This window comes from Mytilus trossulus, chromosome 14 (genome assembly GCF_036588685.1).
Source record: "Mytilus trossulus isolate FHL-02 chromosome 14, PNRI_Mtr1.1.1.hap1, whole genome shotgun sequence".
Taxonomy (NCBI): domain Eukaryota; kingdom Metazoa; phylum Mollusca; class Bivalvia; order Mytilida; family Mytilidae; genus Mytilus; species Mytilus trossulus.
This window is the reverse complement of record NC_086386.1, coordinates 41,204,694-41,226,641: the sequence shown is the minus strand read 5'-3', so window position 1 is coordinate 41,226,641 and position 21,948 is coordinate 41,204,694. Positions and strand designations below refer to the sequence as shown.

The 21,948-nt window shown below is 32.1% G+C and overlaps 2 protein-coding genes across 2 annotated transcripts; one reads left to right on the top strand and one right to left on the bottom strand.

Annotated features, from left to right (window-relative positions):
• Positions 1-1,039: 1,039 nt before the first annotated feature.
• Positions 1,040-11,187, bottom strand: LOC134696186 (COMM domain-containing protein 6-like). Its single transcript, XM_063557843.1, has 8 exons — positions 10,995-11,187; positions 10,179-10,237; positions 9,638-9,703; positions 7,858-7,934; positions 4,814-4,925; positions 3,581-3,631; positions 2,348-2,500; positions 1,040-1,280 (listed from the first exon to the last, which is right to left on the bottom strand). Exons 1-8 carry the CDS (start codon positions 11,023-11,025, stop codon positions 1,230-1,232), a joined length of 600 nt encoding a protein of 199 aa, XP_063413913.1. The 5' UTR covers positions 11,026-11,187; the 3' UTR covers positions 1,040-1,229.
• LOC134696185 (ceroid-lipofuscinosis neuronal protein 5-like) lies at positions 10,966-18,147 on the top strand. The gene is made up of 5 exons (XM_063557842.1): positions 10,966-11,182; positions 13,645-13,822; positions 14,675-14,897; positions 16,442-16,531; positions 17,603-18,147. The coding sequence occupies exons 1-5, from the start codon at positions 11,085-11,087 to the stop codon at positions 18,052-18,054; spliced, it is 1,041 nt and encodes a 346-aa protein (XP_063413912.1). The 5' UTR covers positions 10,966-11,084; the 3' UTR covers positions 18,055-18,147.
• The last annotated feature ends 3,801 nt before the right edge of the window (positions 18,148-21,948 follow it).

The following is a 21,948-nucleotide window of genomic DNA, read 5'->3' as shown; positions in this document are numbered from 1 at the left end:
TTATGTTCTATTTTCAGCTGTGGCAGCCATCTTGGTTGCTTGACCAGGTCATCATTTTTTAAACTAGATACCCTAATGATGATTGTGGCCAAGTTTGATTAAATTTGGCCCCGTAGTTTCAGAGGAGAAGATTTTTGTAAAAGTTAACGAAGACAGACGACAGACGATGGACGCCGGACCAGGTGACCTTTGTGCCAGGTGAGCTGAAAATGAATGCTGAATGTAATAATTTTTTCCCTACAGGGTTGAAAAGTAATGACGGTCAGTATAGGAATTCAGTGCGAATCTACATTGTAAGTAAACAAGGCCATGTGAATGCCCAAAAATGCTGCATGACCCTATGTTTTTATTTTTGCAAAAGATAGGGCTACATTTGTACTTTCATGAATGATATGTAAAAGTTTTTAATTTCTAAAGATAAATCAGGTATAAATTTATTTCCACAATTAGATTAGCAATAAAGTCAATGGGAGATTTTTTACTGAATTTACCCCTAAAGTTACGAATGGTTTCTGTTTTTTTTATTGTCATATAAAACCATAATTTCTATATTCTGTCTCCAGAATGCTTGATATTCGTATTTTCCCTCATATTATACAGACAGTTACTGATTTTCTCTACCAATAATGCTTTTTATAGCTGACTATGCGGTATGAGCTTTACTCATTGTTGAAGGCTGTACAGTGACCTATAGTTGGTAATGTCTGTGTCTTTTTGGTCATTTGTGGATAGTTGTCTCATTGGCAATCATACCACATCTTCTTTTTTATATTTTAATCAAAAATTTTTAGGAAATGTTATATTCTACCTGTACTGTTATCTGCCATATTTGGCGGTAAGTAACAGCAATTAGAAACAGCTTCATCCCCCCCTCCCCGCCCTGTGATTATGTACTTTCGGTTTTGGATTATTTACTGTCAGTTTGTTATTTTTGTTATCTTACTTCTTGACACCATTCTAATTAAAGTCATCTGGATGAGTTCACTATTTCTATAACAGTGGGATTGGTAGATGTAAATAACAAATTAACTTGACTATATTGCTGTTCTTATAAATTTATGTTGGTGTAACTAAATACCAGTAGATAATTAGTGACAAATATGAATACAAAAAGCTGTGTTTATAACCACATGTATGATATGTCTAAATACCTATATAACAAATATAAATAAAAACAATCAGATCTAAATGATATAAATTAAAATAAAATATTGTCTTTTGCTGTACTGTCATACCATCTCCATACTTTTTGCCATCTCTTGTAGCTGCTTTGAGAGATTCTACAAAACATGCAAAAAAGTAATCAAAGATTGTGAATAGGCAGTCCACATCCTTAGTAAAATTTTATCTAAGAAATAGTAGGTATTTCAAATTATGTTCAGTCAAGGGTCTAACTTAAATTAGTTATCAGGGAAAAATAACATGCATGTGTTATTACAGACACTTTCATGAGTTGTCTTCTCTTTTTTGTAATAACATATGTTGGTTATTTTATCAGTTAAATATATCATAAATATTTTATCTTTAATGGGCACATGGGAAAACTTCTTAAAACTTTTGCGCAGTAGCTTAATAAATTACCTTGATAACTAATTTTCTAATTCCATTAATACAATTATAATTAACCATGGTAAATCAATGAGACAAGGCTTTTAAGGGCAAACTAAGCTGTAATAACAAGGTTTAAGTTATTACAAGCGTGTAACTTACTATATGAGAGTAAATGAGACACTTGGAATCTTGCGCAGTGTCTCATTACTAGCTCTGATCATCATTTCTTACAAGGAATTGAAATACATTCTTATGCAAGTTAGAGTAAAGCCTTTAAAGAGATATAGAGAAGCAGTAATAACACCCATTGGTTATTGCAGGAGTATATTTTCAGTAATAACATAGGTGTACTATGCATAATTGGTATGATATGAGCTGTTATATATTTGCAAAGATTAGTATACATAAAGAAAATTATAATATCAATAGAACTTGAGAAAAATTTAACAAAATAAAGGTTGTATATTTTCCCTTTGAAACATGTAACATACATATGTTATCACAGTTTTTTTTATATTTTAGCTCACAATAACAACATGTATGTTATTTTTCTCTAATAACTTATTTAAGTTAGACCCTTGACTGATGTTTGGACACATGATAGAATGTTGGAATCTTGGTTTTTTTGACAAGGTGTTAAAAAGATTTTAGTGCATACTGAAAGAGCAATGTCTTTGTGAAGGAAAATAAAATACACATAAATACTGATAAAGAATATTTATACAATGTCTGACATATAAAAATCAGATAAAGATTTTTATTTCAGATATTGAGGGATATTTTAAAAGTATAATACCTTAAACTGTGGAATGGTCATTTCAAAGGCATGTGATGTTAGGTTTCCTGATGTATCTGCTACTTTTAAGGTCATAGCAACAAATGTTGAATTGAGATTCCTGCAGTCATCAGAGCTTACAGCAACTCCTAATTTCCACTGCATATCTATAAGCTAAAATAAAACAACTGATTAATATAAGATTTTCTTGTTTAGTTAAAAAGTTTTTTAAGTCACAATCTGTTTTTGTCTCAAAACTTCATTTATAAACATCATCTGTGGTTTTTATCTGTACATGTGGTTCATTAGTGTTTCTCGTTTCTCGTTTCTTGTTTTTTATATAGATTAGACTGTTGGTTTTCCTGTTTGGATGGTTTTACACTTGTAATTTTTGGGGCTCTTCATAGCTTGCTACACTCCTTGTAGAAGACCATACCTTGACCTATAATAAGTGACTTTTATGAATTGTGACTTGGATGGAGAGTTGTCTCATTGGCAAGCATACCACATCTTCCTATATCAATATAAGTCAATAAAGAAAAATGTTTTAACATAAATAGTCAAAAATAAATTGAAAATTTATCATGATTTCAATTACTATTTTTTTTCAATGCCAGCTTATGATTTCCACACACACATTCATTAATGTTATTTACAGTTAGTATCAGAGCTTAAATTATTATTCTTGCTAGAAACGTGTGGTACTGGCAGGGGTCGAATCAAACTTTTTATGTGAACTGGCCAGCCAGACCAGTGGACTAAAAGTCTACTGGTCTGGCTCCAAATCTACTGGTCCTAAAAATGTGGTTCATTTGACAAACAGTAACATAAATAATAACCCATCCCCCCACCCCCAATACCAGTAATTTATTTTTGCAGGTTTTTTGGTAAATAAATTGAAATTACCAAGCAGTTAGTGATTTTTATCGACAATTCTCTACTGGTCCACAGGACCACCAGCTGACAAAGTCTACTGGTCCTACAAAAATTCTAAGATCTTGGACCACCGGACCATTGCTAATTTGGACCCCTGTGGTACTGTTGAAATGAGGCATTTTGTATGTTTGTTCAACTAGTTGTGGTGACATTTTTTTTCAATTTGATAATTTCTTTAATCACAAACTGTCTAATTTGTAAAAGGTAAAATGAAAACAAATCATCCAAATTAAGGCCAATAAATTCAACTAGAAAAAAAAATACTTTAAAAAAATACAATCCATAAGATCTTAGAAAATATGACAGCACATAAATTACCTTTCCTACATCAAACATTGGAAAACTATGATCACTCCTCAATACATCTCCCTATAAAATGTAGAGTAAAAATCAGTAATTCTCATATTATTTTTTTTCATTTTTAGAAATACATGTAAAAAAATCCATTCTAACTTTTTATTATCAAAAATAGATGTGAAACAGCATTTCTTTTTTTTTATTTGTATCCTTTTTACTTGTTTATCAGTGTATGGTTTTTTTGTTACTTTCCTAAAATTATCAAGTGATTAAGATACAGCATGCACTATTCTCCCAAATTTACAGCAAAAAGCTGCATTTGTGTGCACATGTCATAAGTCAGGAACCTCATGTTCAGTAGTTGTCATTTGTTGATGTGGTTCATAAGTGTTTCTTGTTTTTTATATAGATTATACCTTTGGTTTTCCTGTTTAAATGTTTTTTCATGCCCTATGCGACACATTGCGATAGCAGGAGTTGTAAGTTGTAACCTTTGGTTTTCCCGTTTAAATGTTTTTTTTAGTCATTTTTTGCGATAGTTAAGGCTGCCTGTTCAGTGTGAGCCAAGGCTAAGTTGAAGACCGTACTTTGACCTATAATTTTTTGTTTTATTTTTAAAAATTGTGACTCAAATGGAGAGTTGTCACATTGACACTCATACAACATCTTCTTATATCTGTTTCATTTGTTGGAATGGACAATACCCTTTCACCAATAAAGTCCAATAACTCCAAAAAGTCAACAATTGAAAAAGTCATCTTTTTTCGTCTATTCCATTTTCTGAGGGGAGATAACCTTTCTGACCTATTCTTATTGCCTTCTTCTGTTTTCAATCCGAAATTCTAACAATATATTGACAATTCAATACTGTTAAAATTTAGAATAATTATTTGCAGATACTGATAATCTCGGAACAATTAATTGCAGACATGTTTTTTTTTAGAAGGACAAACAAGTAGCATTAATCCTTTAATAGTCTTTTTCTATTCAATAGTAAGTCATAACTGAGTTGTGGTTAGCTTATATACTGTAAATTCAGAAATTACTGTATGCATTTATTATGGTAATTTTAGACTAAAATGCACTTTTAATTTTTGCGATATTAAAAAAAATCCTGTTTTATTCATATGAAAAATCTCAAAATGTGAGTTTTAATTATTGTGAATATAACCCTGTCACATTTTTCAATATAATAAAAACATCACAATAATTTCTGAATTTACAGTATTCTATCATGCAGATTATTGTCCTTACATATTCTTTCCAGTTCTGAGCTATATTCTCTGATGTTTCTTCTGTAAATTTTAAACTTGACAAAAGTTGCTTCTTCAAGCTGTCATGATGAACTCTCAGTTTACTTGCAGATCTGAAAATAATAATAGTAGTTATTACATTGGTTGCAATAAATTACATCAGTGTTTCAGCTAGGCCGTTTGCAGAGGATGTGGCGCCCGCCCTTTCCCCGAGTGCCTCCCTGTGCCCTTTTTACAGTTTCCAGGGCGCCCTGTCTTTTTTGAAGAGCGATTGTATATTCATTTGTTCGTATTGATATGATATACGCTAAATTACTAAATTTTACCTGGGGAAAAGATTATGACTTTTATTACGACCCCAAGCTAATCAACAGTTACAACTGGTGTCATAATCTGTTGTTATAGGTAATCCGTTTATCGGATGGGTCATTAATGATCATCAACATTAATTTCTTCAAATAGAATCGGTCAGTCGGCAATTATCATTGAAGAAATGTGCATACAACAACTTGGGCACAATTTGCAATGTTCACCGTAGTTTCATGGAGGAAACGTAATGACAGAAAGTTGAAAACCATAATAAACTTGTTGAAGACATTGTTTTACTTGTTTTCCGTCAAATAAACAGAAAATTCAGACGTATTTGTCATTGGCTGCCCTTTTTTTTGATACGAATATAACAAAATCGTCCACTATATTGTGATCCTATTTACATCATATTTACGTACTGTTTATAATCCTCAAAAGATGGAGCACACCCGAATAAAGAAAGATAACTCAATCTGATTTTTTCCTAGCATTGAGTAACCCATTTACATATTCTAAAATATGTCTACATACTTCTTGCTTAAGAATATATATGTTTAGGTATTTTGAGTTATGGGAAAAGTTAAAGAGGGTCTTAGTAGCAGTGTTGGTAGGGTGCCTTGGTCATCTTTTTCTGTATTCTTTATTTTTGATACAATTTTTCACTGTTGCTATATATCCTAACATTGTGCATTTACTGAGCACAGCTGTTTTGTGCTGTATTGCCATTAAGCAAAGCAGGGGTAGAAAGGTGAAACTAATAAAATGTGCCAGACCATATAAACAGATTGAAACATGTCACCTTTCAAAACATACTGCATATAAAGCTCAACTGTGCCAAGCAATGATCTAAAGACTTGTGTGACAAGCTGCTTGACAAGTTTTCAGCCTAAAAAGTAGAAAGATAGAGTTCTATATGGGCTAATGTTGTTCTTGTATAACCTGTGATAAACACAATGTTTGATTAATATCTTCATCGATAAAGGCGGATCAAAATAAATTGTGAATGCGTAGAAAAAGATATAGTTCCTTACATGTTTTACATTAATTTCTTAAAAAAGCCATTTGCCAATGTAATAAAAAGAATAACTACATGTAATTAAAGAATTCAAATATCGAAAAATATTCAACTTGTGACACAAAACACTGATAATTAACTCATGCGCTACCCACATTCGTAAATCAATGTGTTGTTAGGTCACTCATTGAATATTTGTCTCTATTTGAATTCTTCCATAAGTTATTCTATAATAAATGAAAATAACATGAATAATGTGAATGATTTGAAGTGTATTTCTGAATGATATAGTGACTAAAAGATATCAAAATATAAGTGTCATTTTACAGTCTGCACAAATTATTCTACTTGCAAAAACATTTAAGATAGATTTGCAAAAGTCCCCTTTAATATCTTAATCAATTAATTTAAATTGTAACAGGGCACATTAATCATATAAGCTAAACACATTTATTCAAAACCAGTTGTTGGCATGACAAGGGTTATGTTCTTCTCATATATGTTATGATGGTATGATACTAAACCCCTAACAGGAAGGATTGTGCCTGATGTTCATATGATGAAATCATAACCTTTCAGTCAGTTTAATTGAAGTCTGGAGCTGGCATGTCAGTTAACTGCTAGTAGTCTGTTGTTATTTATGAATTATTGTCATTTTGTTTATTTTCTTTGGTTACATCTTTTGAAATCAGACTGGGACTTCTCTTGAACTGAATTTTAATGTGCGTATTGTTATGTGTTTACTTTTCTACATTGGCTAGAGGTATAGGGGGAGGGTTGAGATCTCACAAACATGTTTAACCCTGCTGCATTTTTGCACATGTCCCAAGTCAGGAGCCTCTGGCCTTTGTTAGTCTTGTATTATTTTAATTTTAGTTTCTTGTGTACAATTTGGAAATTAATACGGCTGTCATTATCACTGAACTAGTATATATATATATGTTATGGGGCCAGCTGAAGGACGCCTCCGGGTGCAGGAATTTCTCGCTACATAGAAGACCTGTTGGTGACCTTCTGCTGTTGTTTTTTTCTACGGTCGGGTTGTTGTCTCTTTGACACATTCCCCATTTCCATTCTCAATTTTATTAATATAATTAGAGCTGTATGAAATAAACAAAATAATGATAAAATTGAAAATCAGTCATCAAATTATAGATATATCTTGCACTTTAATTTATCTCTCATCTTTGTATGATTCCTATTGTCAAGATTGCAGATTTGATCATATCTAAAAATAGATTTTACCTGAATATTTTCAAATTCACACACATGTATCTCATCCAAAATCTGTTAGCCTATTTTTAACTTTCAAACATATTTTATAGAGAAAGTAAAATCACAAAAATACTGAACTTGGAGGAAAATCAATTCGGAAAGTCCATAATCACATGGCAAAATCAAATAACAAAATGCATCAAAAACGAATGACGATCCTACCTATCATATCAAATTACTTCTTAATTTGATCTTGTACTGAATACACATGAAATATTTGCCAATGGACACAGTGTGCATCATTGGCCACTAGACAGATGCCCAAGACTAGTAAAATATCATTCGGACTAGTAAGTTTTTGCAAAACAATGTTCAGACACAGAAGAAAAATGTCTGAAAATTGGTCTCCAAACAAGAAGTTCAAAAAGATTTTGTTGCTGACTGCTTGACATGGAGAAAACAACAAACAGCAATGTGACAATGGTATTTTAAAACAATTGTCATACCTGTATATATATTTGAGTATGTGTAGAATACTTTGCAGATCTTTATCTTCAATATGAATGTTGTTCTCTTCAAATCTCTGAAAGAAAAATCATATTTGGTCATCATGGTCATAGGTAGTTATTGATATTTATTAATTATAATTAACAGATGAAGTATCAGACAAAGGGTAGCTGGATGGTCAAAACTGATGGTTAATAAATAAGATACTGTCCAAATACTGTTATGATTTTTTTCAATCCTAGCTTTAAAGGCATAGATTACCTTAGCCGTATTTGGCACATTTTTTTTGAACTTCGTGTCCTCAAGGCTCTTCAACTATGTACTTGTTTGGCTTTATAACCATTTTGACCTGAGCGTCAACGATATGTTGTATGTAGATGAAACGCACTTCTAGTACATTAAATTATAATTCTGGTGCCTTTGATAACTATTTTTAGTGTCAGTGTTTTACAGAAAAACATATGTTCAAACTATTCAAATCAGTTTCATGTCCTTGTTTGAATTGTTTTACATTTTACATTTTACGTTTTAATTTTACAATTGTTTTTTCATTGAGTAAACAGGAATAGTAAATAATAAATACATTGTTTCTTTAACACACAATATATAGAGAATAATACATGGCAAAATCCGTATCATATGTCATATCATCCTGAGACACCAATATCAGCAGCCCAAGGGATGATAGTGGTTGAGGGTGGTACGGCATGTGATACGGATTGTGCCATGTTTTATACCTTTTATCATATATTTCAACAGGAGAGATATATTTTATGAACTGTTTTCTGATCCATAGCACTGTGTTACCTTTAGTTCTACTAAAAGCCTTAAAAGAACTGCTCAATTACTTACTCCAAGCACCTGGGTTACCTTACAATTTGTGTGCTGTTGTTTTAAAAATATTTTGTTTATTATTGTATTTTTATTGTGTGTTTTGTATTTTTTATAGTTGCAGTTAGTGTGCCAAAAAATATGAAAACTTGACGTTCGTGACGTCACATGTACATACCAAATAATGACATAATTCAATAATGACGTCACTCCTGAACGATAGTTCTATTGGACCTATTTTGAGGAAAAATATTTCTGAAGCTTACATAAATAAAAACTGACTTTTGTAAAAAAAAAAAAAAAAAATTTTTTAAATTTGGGGTGTGATAAAGGGTATGCAATAAAGGGTGCACATCAAAGTTGTGCAATATGGATTAAACAGCAGGCTATTTATCAAATATTCAAAACTACTGTATTTACTTCTAAACATATGATATATATATATAGATTCTACCACTGCATCGAGTGTAATATGATATTTATCCACTCCAGACAGTTAAATTTTCAAATTTAAAGTCCGAGCCGCCGTGGATAAATATAGTATTACACGAGATTTGGTGGTGGAATCTGTTTCTCTAATGATTTTCTAACATTATGCAGGCAAACTTATTCCTTCTTTTCGAATGATCTGCAAAAAGATGTATTCTTTCTATGTGACGTCGTCAGGTATGGTCGCCTTTTTTCATGCCATCACAATAGGAAATTCAGAGGAAAGCAAGAAAATTCGACGTCACAATCGAAATTTAACCAATGAAGTAATGAGATCAAACAAACCACGCGTTGATTAATTTTTTTTATACAATGGGTGCAGAAAGGGATAAATTGACGAAGAATTAGAGAAACATTGTACCACACATCAGAGAGTAGGCAGATAATTAAAGTGGGGCCTTGGAATCTAGCAGTTGATATTCATCTAACCTTTTCAGGTTCATACAAAAAAATACTTACTTCTTTCAGTGATTCAACATCAATGGCTGGAATTTTAAACTGTAGAAAAAATAAAACATCATGGCACTGAAAAATAAAAGTGAAAAGTTACTTCTGATGATAAGCATGGTTTTTAGCGACCTTGACTACCCATTAGGGTCTCCTACGGTCAGTTAGTAACATTAATAGTATGGGGTAATACTTATACAAGTGATTCTTATTTACTGGTAAAGTTATATATACTTTTTATGTAGAGTTATTTCCCTTAAACAGTCAAATTATTTCATAAATAAAATAAATGTCTTATTTTCTTCTTTCCTTGACTTCAATAGATCATCTGTCAGTAAAGGTTGTCTCTCCTATCCATAAAAAAATCACTTTATGATCAATGAAAATCTCATGCATTCATGGTATTTATCATCATTAAAATATTGCTCATTTACCATGTTTACAAACCTCCAAGGCTTATCAACATATGTACAGTGCATTCAAACTTTTTGGAAATGGATGAAATGTCTGTTCAGAATTTACATTTTCTGTCCCAAATACATTTTGTACTTACAATATCTGAGAAAACTTCAGTTGGTAGTCTGTTTAATATATCAATTGTGTGATCACATCCTAAAACATAAAAATTATATTTTTTATTCATTGACCATGTTGACATTGTACATGTTGTGCATCATATTAAAGAAAAATTCAGAAATTTAATTTCCAACATTTGATATGGACATGCGAAAATAAAGAGACAATTCTCATTAAAAAAATTGCTGTCTAAGGTAGGCAATTCTATTTATCATGTTTACATTTTAAAATAGTTTAATCTTTAATGCTGAACATCCTGATCATTATTTTTTTTGCAACTGTCAATGACCGTGATCAAGGATATGTGTCTAAATCCAAATGATTGACCTTTCCTTTATTTTACTGTAAACAAATCCCTATTCATAATAAATCTTACTGTTAAATTTATTAGAGTATTAAAGTGGGATTATTGATTGTTCTCAATAAAAAATAATGTGCTTGTACATCATTGTGTACATATATGTACATTGAACTTCTGGTAACATTTCTTTTTTTAGACTTCAAAAGAGAATTTAAACTTTAAAGAGAGTGAAGACATAATGGGCGTTGAACTACTGCCTCTGCAGTGTCAGTACAATGTACATGTATATTAAGACTGTTGCACTGATAAAAGTATAATTTACAGTAGTCTGAGTAGACACCTGTACATAACCAGCAGTCCTGACCTATGGACACCATGTGATAAATACAGGACTATCTTGTGACAATATTTGATTACCGATTAAGATAGTTATACGATTTTGTAACACTAATTGTGACGAAAAATTAAAGATAACAAAATTGTGATCAGAACCTTGTGGTAATTTCTCAAGAACTTCCGCCATAACCGGATTTTAAATCATAAATAGAGCATTTATGACTTGCGAATAAACAAACTGGCGATATGGATACAATTCTGGATAAATATTGGATACTAATTTGCTGTGTTATAGCATTTTTAGCAGGAACTTCTCTTGCAGGTCCTTGGCCAGCATCGTACAAGTAAGTAATTCTAAAACTGTATTGTACTCGGATATGGCCAAGTAAAATATACGGAAAAGATAATTTTAATAATCAGGATGATGGATGTGAGTTTCAAAATCGTAGCTGACACATAAACGTCAAGTTGGTTACTTGTTCCTTATTCCTTATTCGTTACTTATTCCTTATTCCTTATTCGTTACTTATTCCTTATTCGTTACTTACAAGTTCCTTATTCGTTACTTATTCCTTTATTTGACAAAATACATTAATTCACATGTAGATGTTACAGTGAATTTGTATAATCAGTGAATATGTAGAATCCCTGAAATTTTCAGGGATTATGTAGAATCACTTGCTAGTTTAGGGATTATATATAATCACTAAAATTTTCAGGGAATATGTATAATCACTAGAAAAAACGTCAGGGATTCTACATAATAACTGAAATGAAGAAATAGTTTTATTTATAAAGAAAATAAATAAAATTGAAATTATTTATTCTATAAAATCACATAACAACATCATTATAAAGTAACATACATTGTAAAATGTTAAGCACAATATATCAAAATAATAACCCATTTTTTTTTAAATGTTAGGAACACTACATGAAAATGTGAAACACAATATATCAATATAATATGCTTCACATCTGTTTTTACCACAATATCCACATTTTAGAAAACCTTTTCCTGCACATATCAAATCAGATTTTAACGACACGCCTAAATGAAATACAGTGTTCAGTAAAACATCTGAATGTACCCCAACAAAAGATGGGAATTTGCAACCTTGAACCGGTTCAAGCAAGAAAGATACCATGTTTTGTAGTCAGGTTATATCATTTTTCAGACTTTTTTTTAATCAATTGTACATGTCATTATGTTTTTGGGGTTTCCCTTTCCTTTTTTACCATTTGGAATTGCTATAAGAATATTACACCAAATGCAAGCTTCCTCTAAAATTTGTTTCTATGTGTCAATCCTAAGTTCTGCCTGTTTTTCCTACATTTAGATGCCTAAGTTCTCATAGTTTGAATGTCTTGTTCATTTAAAAAAAAAAAACACACATAAAACAGATGTTCCCTAATCTTCTTCACCATTTGCTTTACATGTATCACAAATAACATGCTTTGTGGATTTAAAAATAAATTGTTTTACATTGTCATTTTGGGGCCTTTTGTTGCTGATTATACGGTATGGGCTTTGCTCATTGTTGGAGGCTGTACGGTGACATATAGATGTTAATTTCTGTATCATTTTGGTCTCTTGTTGACAGTTGTCTCATTGGCAATAACACCACATCTTTTTTACCTGAATATTTATTTGACGCTGGCTTTTAATAAACAAACAGTACATGTAAAGCTATTGCTATAAAGGGGTTGATATTATTAATTTTGAAGTCTTCAACTTTATCTCGAAACCCTGTGTTGGTTATATCTTCTAGATCATCCTCTGTGTTTAAAAGCAAAATTATTTCATCTGGCAAGGAATTAATGAAAGAAGAAAATATAATTTGTCTATATTTTTTTCTATCAAACAAACTTTAAGGATCATTAAATTATTCATAATCCCTGAAATCATATTAGGGAATTTGTAGAATAATTATTTAAAAGTTCAGTGATTATGTAAAATCACTGGTCATTTTCAGGGATTATGTATAATTACTAATGATTTTAGTGATTCTACATATTCCCTGAAAAATCAGGGATTCTACATAATCCCTAATTATACAAATTCACTGTAACATATACACGTTTGGTCCAATGGAATGATTGAATTTTAATTATTGAAACCATAGAGTTCATGCTCATAATAATGAACAACCACTTTGAATTATAATAGGCCCTTTACAGCGTTTTCTCGAAAATAATGCGAAATTTTGACTGACTGGCTGGCAATTTTATTCACAATTTTATACATTCAAAATATAACCAATTTTACAAAGGACTATATATAAGAGCCATATTGCACATGAATCCCCTTGCAGCGAAACAAAACTATAAACATTAATAGTTTATTTTTTTTCAAATTTTGTGGCATCTATCATTTATCTCGTTTATATGAAAAATGTATATAAACTAGTAAAGAATGCTTATACTTCATAATTATCTAACTAAGTTTGTAAAATCAAAAAAATCAGTCATATATATAGATATCAAGAGACAAAGAGGCAATTGATAATTAAAAAAATATGTGAAAGATTGTAAGATATGAATTTCAAGTAGAGTATACCATATCATTTCAGGGTTGAGTTCAATATCATAGTACCTACGTAGTGCTACGTAGATTTTGACTATTGAACGTGTCGCTATAGACTAGTTGCTACATAAATATTGATACCAGCTACGTTCGTAGCCGTAGCTAAGTACGATATTGAACTTAACTCAGCTGCAGGATAAACGAACGACTCAATCGTTTAAGCATCGCAACTGAATTGTTAGTACCTATTGTTCAATTCAATATGTTATATAATTCTAGGCGCTATACTGTAAGACCTCAGTCGAACCCATTCTGTAATGCAGGTGTCATTTCGTTCTGCCCGACGGGCGAGCCAGATAATATCATGCCCGAATTCAATTCCGGCGATGCCATAGAAATATATGCTCTGAAGAAACCTGTCTGGCAATTTAAATTTGGTGATGTTCTTGGAAAACTTGTAAGTTAATTTACATGATTTATTACATTCATTTTATTACTATATATATGTTCTTTCTATTATATCTAGTACCTAAAATTCCGAATCAAATATGGCTAATCTAAATTGGAGTTTCTTGAAGGATTCTTATCATATATTTGAAAGTTCAAGTCATGATAGTATTTACTATGAGTCTACTATGCTGAAAATGTTTATCAATTATTTATAACGACTCGAACGTGGAAGTCTTATTAGACAGTCCTTCGTGGCTCGTTTGTTAAACAAAAAGCTGTAACTTTGAAATGCAAAAAAGCTAAAAATTAAATATCAATAAATAAAATATAAATTACATACAAATATGGAGATAATTCTAGTGTAGTACTGAAGAAATACATGACTATTACTAAAATATAGATTATGGAAGATACAGTTAGACGAAGGGACTCGGTTCAAAAAAGAAATATCTGAGATTGTTTATTTTTCTGTGATCATTTATAATTTTCTTGTCTGCTTTCATTATTACATTTTCAAAGTGACATTCCAATCGACCACCAAATTAGTCCATGTTCACTAGTAACTGTAAGATGCTGTAAATTTAAGCTTTTGCTTGTCGGATGAACAGAGTAGAAAAAATAGAATCATTTCAACTCGCACTATTTACACATTTCTCGGTGATGCAAGTCAACACCGAATGTCGTACATCTGAGAAAAATGGATATCAATGCAAAATATTCTTTTGAATTAGCGACTTGATCAAACAGAAATGTAAAAATTACTGTGAGTATAGAAAAGTATTAACGATACAAATACGTGCCGTTCATTTAGCTTTACACCGATAAAATGTGTGGTTAGTTTTACTTTTACCAATTTCAGAATATAATGCACGATGCTTTAGGATTTAAAAATCTGAACACTGGTATGAATTACACCATGGAATGGTATGAGCTATTTCAACTTATGAACTGTACGTTTGCACATGTGCTGAAAAATGAGTCAATACAGTGGTGTAATCAAGGAGCTGTGTGCATCTACCCTGGAATCAAGGACAGATTATGGTCAGAAAATGGAACATTAGCAAAAATAGCAACAACTACAGGTACTAGACGTTCGGAATTAGTGATCAAAGATATTTAAGGTGAAGCAGCATGTGATTTTACTTTCTAACAACAATCACAACATACTAAATCGTATCTTGTTATATCGTTTGTGCAGTGCCTGTAATGGTTAAACCCCACCATATTCTGTGCAGGTATCAAGTATTTGGACAGTTTTGACCGTGTGATTTTCGTTTATTTGTATGTCTTTTTTCGAATGTTGGTGCATGGCTATAGTGTGTATATAGTTTGGTGTAAAGCCAAGTTTTTTTTGTTGGTTTTTTTTTTTGGGGGGGGGGGTTTCTTTTTATTAATATGCGTTATGTTGCTAAATTTTGTAAACGACACTATAATCCTAAATAAGCAACTATATACTAGGTTTGTTCAGTATACATGTTAGAATCATCATTTCCATATAGCAGCACTAGCGAAATACTTATTAAGATTATTTTGTATGCATGTTTAGGGGATCAGGGGTTCGATCCCTCCTTATTGAGCTAAATGCACAGTTCATGCATAAAGTCAGGAACGAAAACCTGATGTTCAGTGCATGGTTGTCGATTGTTGATGTCGTTTCTTGTAAACAAAATCATAGATTAGACAGTTGGTTTTCCTGTTTGAATGGTTTTACACTAGTCATTTTTTGGGGAGGCTTCATAACTTGCTGTTCGGTGTAAGCCCAGGCTCCGGGTTGAAGGCCGTACTTTGACCTATAATGGTTTACTTTTTCAAATTGTGACATGTATAGAGAGTTGTCTCGTGTTGTGTTTAAAAGGGAAAGTTTGACTGCCAAAAAAACTTTTTTAAACAAGCATCTTGTTCATATGTTTGTCTTAAAGTCGCAGACCATGTACGTGGTTGTCTCTAGCTGGTTAAAATATTATTATTGTTGATCCTTCAGTAATTAGGTGTTGATACTTGATTTTAAACTCGAGATTGATTGTTGCTTGAATGACGTCCAGCAGCAAATATTTCATGCATATCTGTAATAGGTAAGTCCTGCAATGTGGTTCATTCGAAATAAAAGACCACAAATTGAGTTTAACATTGGGAAATGAGGACATGTTGGGCAATTGCAATCTTAGCTAGCTAAGCGTAATAAACCGCCTATCTTCTCTTCGATGGGCTGAATCCAAGCTCTTGACTAGCAAAAAATTAACAGGGGCAGATATGTACACAGAGTATGTTGTGTTAATCTTTTTGATCGCAACAAAATTGCTCTCTTCTTATTTCATTAAATGGTTCTAATGTTTCCTCTAATTTCTCGGTGATGTCAAATTCAAATTGTGGGAAAATCTAAAGATAAATTTTCATTTTGCTGAAAACCTGTTTTCATAGTTTAAATTTTTTGAAACTAATGAAATATACCTCTTTTTTACAAAGCTTAATAAAGACTACAATTAACCTTATCATTTTAGATCTATTGATAAATAAAGACCAGGCTGATGTAAAAAAATGTTTAGGTCGTTAGGTTACTGTCTCATTAACATTAACCCAGATCACTGTTTTTTTTCATATCATCGATATTTTGTATTTCTTTTTTCAGGATCAGTTTTCAATAGTTTTTCTGACTGGGTTCTTTGGGATAACAGGACTGGTTTGTTCTACGAAACATGGACTGTAAAAGATAAACCAGGTGTGTACTTGTATTATTTATTGACTATGCTGAACTTATCTATACATAAAGGGTACAACAGATACAGTTAAATCCGCTTCATGTATTGACTTACATGCAAAAATTAACAACAAAAACAAGTTGAAAACAAAACTAAATATGAAAAGAGATTATTTCAGCTAGGCCATTGTATACTTTCCATTTCTTCGTAGTAACATTCCAGCACCGCCTGCATACGGAGTTTAGATCTCTCTATTGATAAGATGTTCCTAAATGGAGGATTGCTCCTCACAAAGAAGATATTAAACCAAGATTTCCAAATGTTGAAGTGATGAAGATGAAATCAATCGCATCGTTAATCTAAAGCTAAGTTGGTTGACTATTATAAAGAATATCTGTTACAGCGATGACGACAGATATGTTCAATTGTCGAAACTACATACAATCCTTTCTGAGGGGAGGACAGGGGGGTACCCTTCTCCCTTATCCCACCCTCTTCTCCTTTCTCCTACCCCCGTTCTCCTTTCTCCCATTAGAATAAAACATCTCCTTTTGAGATATTTTTTCTTGAAATATTAGATATTTTTTTAAAAGGAGAGATATTTTATTTTTTCTCCTTTCTCCAACTTTTTCTCCTTTCTCCCAGCCTTCCTCTCCTTTCTCCTACCCCCTTTCTCCTTTCTCACACCCCTTTCTCCTACCCCCTGTCCTCCCCCTCCTTTCTCCCGAAATTGACTTATCTAATAAGAACCTATCATTGGGTTTGTACTTACATGAACAATACGAAGGATGCCATATTTGGAGCTAGACCAGCTTACCCTTCTGGGCCCATGCTTGTTTGGCAAAACAGCCATTGGACGTCAGAGTAATCTCGGACTATACCTTTTTAAGAAACTACAGCGTGCAAATATTGCTATCAAATATAAATTTCGAGTTTATTAAAGAAAATCTGAATTCACTTTATTTTATTTTTTCATGTCAATTGAATTATTTGCTTTGTTTTAGATGGGAATACTACATGAATCTGATTTTACTGTATGTATTTTTTTTCATATTATACTTGAACTATTTATTTTGGTTTTTTTTCTTCAGATGGGAATACTTGGTTTGAGCCTTTTGACTGTGCTAGCTGGGTAATACGTGCATTGGATAAATTCGGTCGACTTGGTGTCAGTTTTAATCAAAGTGTTCATTTGAACTATACCAAAATCAATCTCTATTCTGACCAACCAGAATATGTAGGAACGTCGGCTGAAGTGTTTGACAAAAGTGCAAATAAAACAGTGCAAGCTTCTGCAAAAGCTATAGTGAAATTTTACTCAAAATTCCAGTCACAGAAAAAATGGGAAGATTTAGCTATAGAAATAATAGAAGATTTATATGACATATTCGAAAAGAATGAGTCTTTCTACTTGTACTACAATGATGCATACTGGCTTCTCAATTTAACAACTCCCATAGCTAAACTGACATACGAAGAAAGTCCCTTACCGAAACCAGGACAGATAGATAACAAGCTATACTTTGAAAATCGTTTACCATGAATATAGTACAGTACGTAGCAATGCGAATGTTTCTCAAAAGGAAAACCTGATTTCTGTATTTTGTAAATAGAAGCATGTGTGATAGGTAAATAAAAGGTTTCAAACAATTATGTGGTGCAGTTTTAAGATGATAACTGATTAAAGCAAATGATCCTTCTGTTGTCTTTATTCATTTTATAACTATCTTATATTCTACATAGTTTTATCTAAAAGTTTACACCAGTCCAATACATAGGAACTACTTTGTTTTAAAATATGTAATGCTTTCCAGTATGTTATTTTTGACTGGGACCGAGTTAATGATGATACATCTTAACGTAAAACATTATATGAATCATTTTGTAAAGAATTCCGCTGAAAATGGTGATAGGGCTATCTTAAAATTGCAGTGTGGCAGTGTTCTTTGTTGAAGACCTCAATATGAGTTTGTGAGGGAGATCAACAATAAAACGCTGTTCCTTTGCTTTTTGTGTGTCAGTTTTTGCTGATTGTGTATCATGGATGGATACCCCAATATCATTTGTATTTGGGTTCTTTCACCTCTCAACTGGTAATTAGCAAATACCCCTTGAGAGCATGATATATTTATATGATAACACAATTGATGAATTTCAATGTTCATCATGTGCATGGCTTGTTGACAATCATTGGAAGTATAGCATGTTTAGAGTGTATTCTTCGCTAACACAAGGACATGACAATGTTTTTTTTCTACTATGTCATATAAACCTTTCGGGATCGTTTGGTTCTTTCTATTATCTGTCAGATAAACCTTTCGGAATCCTCTGTTTCTTTCTACTATGTCATATAAACCTTAAGAGATCCACTGTTTCTTTCTTCTTTCTGTCATATAAACCCTCGGAATCCTCTAGGTATATTGTTATGATACATACCTTCAAAAGTTTGAAGGCTAAATATTCACTGGATAATGAAATAATAGTCCAATTGTGTTATCTGATCCCAAAAATTCCCAAAGGCGTAGCTTGACTCTTAACACTAGTGAGGCAAAATATTTGAGGAATTAATGCAAAGTCTCATTGTGATTCAAAGACCGTAATGCAACTTGTGACCCTATAGTTGAATGAGTGAAACTGGCACTGTGAAGGTGCTCTGTACCATATAAGCAGTAACACATGAATACGATAACGTTGACATCGGTCTAGTTGATTAATGTTGTTAAAAGTCCAGTGACAAATATTTCAGGATGAAAACAAATTGACTATGATTTAATATGAGTGTATGTTTTGCAGAGCAGTGGGTCAACTACGATATTACGTGAAAATAGGTGCTTTTGCGACAAGGGTAACAATAATTTTGTCTTGCACAAGTTCAGTTACAACCCATTCAGTTTGTCCCTGTTTTTTCAGATTGTATGTAAACCAGATATAATTGCATAACATAAACCAACTGTAGCCACTCCAAGTAGATTGAACAAATACAAGATATCCAATTTGTCTAATATCAATATTAGCTTTTGCAGATATGGTAAATACTGATAAAGAAAGAGATCTGACCAGAAAATGAGACTTTTGATCATTTATTAAATTTAATTTAAAACTTGTATATAATTGCATGCTTCCATAACTGTTCAGATAAGCATAACTGCAAAGACCAATGGATTATAATACTTAAGGACTGCATTAAATTGGTCTTTGTCTTTATGTATAATAAGTACTCAATATATCGAGTTTTTTATTGAAAAAATCTTTACCATTTTTTTTAAATAAAGAGAATATTTAAGTGTAAAAATGTTTAAGTGTTTTGGTTTATTTTTTTCAACCAAGTTTCAGATCTTTTTTTTATTTTAATTTTGAGAATACTAATGACCTGTGTGGCTTAAATTAAAGCATAATAAAGTCTTATTGCAATAATGTTGATAGATCATTTGCTGGTCTCTATCATTATAAAATAAAATACCTAAAGATTGACCATTTTTTTAAATTCTTACCCTTGCAAGAAAAACGGCAATTTTTTGGAAATCTAAATAATCATAACTTTTGAACCACTTGACCGATTGAAACAATCTGTCACTATTGCGTTTATTTTTTTTAACCTAATTTATTATGACGCAGTTACGCAGTGACGGATCCAGGGGAAAGGGGGGGGGGGGGGGGGGTGAACCACCCTTTTTTGGACAACTCATGCATTTGAATTAATTTTGAATTTGAACATATGGTTGCCCCCCCCTTTAACCTGGGTTGGGTCCCTCCCGTTTTGAGAATGACTGGACCCGCCCCGGTTATTGGAATATCAGAAAGAATATAAACCGGTCTCATTAACATGATTAACAAAACTCTGGCGCATATAGTTCCATAGTAAATTCCGGAGCACCTGTTATCACTTGAAATTATCCCCAAGTTTTTTGCTGGGGTTCGTGTTGCTTATATTATATAGTCTATATTTTTCTATATTGTGTCTTGTGTACTATAATGTGTCTGCTTTTCTTTTTTCTCTCACAAAATTGGGTTTTGCTGTTGGTTATGTGTTTGTAGATCTTACTTTATTAAACAATCTTGTTGCTTACAATTATCTCTATCTATAATGAAATTGGCCAAGAAGTGACAATGGAAAATCTTTTGTAAAAAATTTACAAAATTTACAAAATTTATAAAAATAAAGAACAATAACTCCTTAAGGGGTCAATTGATCACTTTGGTCAAGTTGACGTATTTGTAGCTCTTACATTGTTTTACATTATTGTTGTTTACAGTTTATCTATATCTCCAACAATGTATAATAATATTCAAGATAATAACCAAAAGCTGCAAAATTTTCTTAGAATTACCAATTCAGGGACAACAGCCCATCAACAAGTTGCCTGATTTATCTGAAATTTCAAGGCAGATAGATCTTGACCTAATATTTTTTTTTATTCACAGCAGGTTTTCTCTAAATGCTTTGGTTTCAGCGATATGAGCCAAAAACTGCAATTTACCCTATGTACTATTTTTAGCCATGTCGGCCATCTTGGTTCACGGGCGGAGTCATCGGACACATTTTTAAACTAGAAACCTAATGATCATTGCGGACAAGTTTGGTTAAATTTGTCTTAGTAGATTCAGAGGAGAAGATCTTTGTAAAAGATAGAAAATTACAAAAAAAATGTTAAAAATTGACTATACCATTTTGGTAATGTTGACTTATTTGTAGATCTTACTTTGTTGTGTTGAACATTATTGCTGTTTACAGTTTATCTCTATCTATAATAAGATTCAAGATAATAACCAAAAACTGCAAAATGTCTTTGAAATCAACAAAATAAGGGACAGCAACCTAACAACGGGTTGTCCGGTTCATCTGAAAATTTCAGGGCATATAGATCTTGACTTGATAAACAATATAAACCCTTGTTAGATTTGCTATCAATGCTTTGGTTGTAGAGATATAAGCCAAAATCATATTATACCCATATGTTCTATGTTTAGCCATGGCAGCCATCTTGGTTGATCGGTCGGGTCGTCGGACTCGTTCTTTAAACTAGATACCTCCAGTAGTTTCAGGAGAAGATTTTTGTAAAAGTTAACAACGACGGACGACGACGGACGCCAAGTAATGAGAAAAGCCAGGTGAGCTTAAAAAAAAAACGAATGGCGAAAAATACTAGGGGAACAGTCAAACTCAAAAATCGAAAATAAAAAAACTGACAACGCCATGGCTAAAAATGAAAAAGACAAACAGACAAATAATAGTACACAAAAAACAACATAGATAACTAAAGACTGAGCAACTGACAATAAATGTCGTAGCATTGATATTTAGTCTACTCGTAAAACAGATGTAGAAGAGCAGATTGGTGGTAGGTTATTTCCATCTGGAGACAACGATGAATTTAGGAGAGCCGTGGTGGAGTGGTTAGCGAAAAGCAAACCCAGTAGTCGAAAACAAACTGACAGA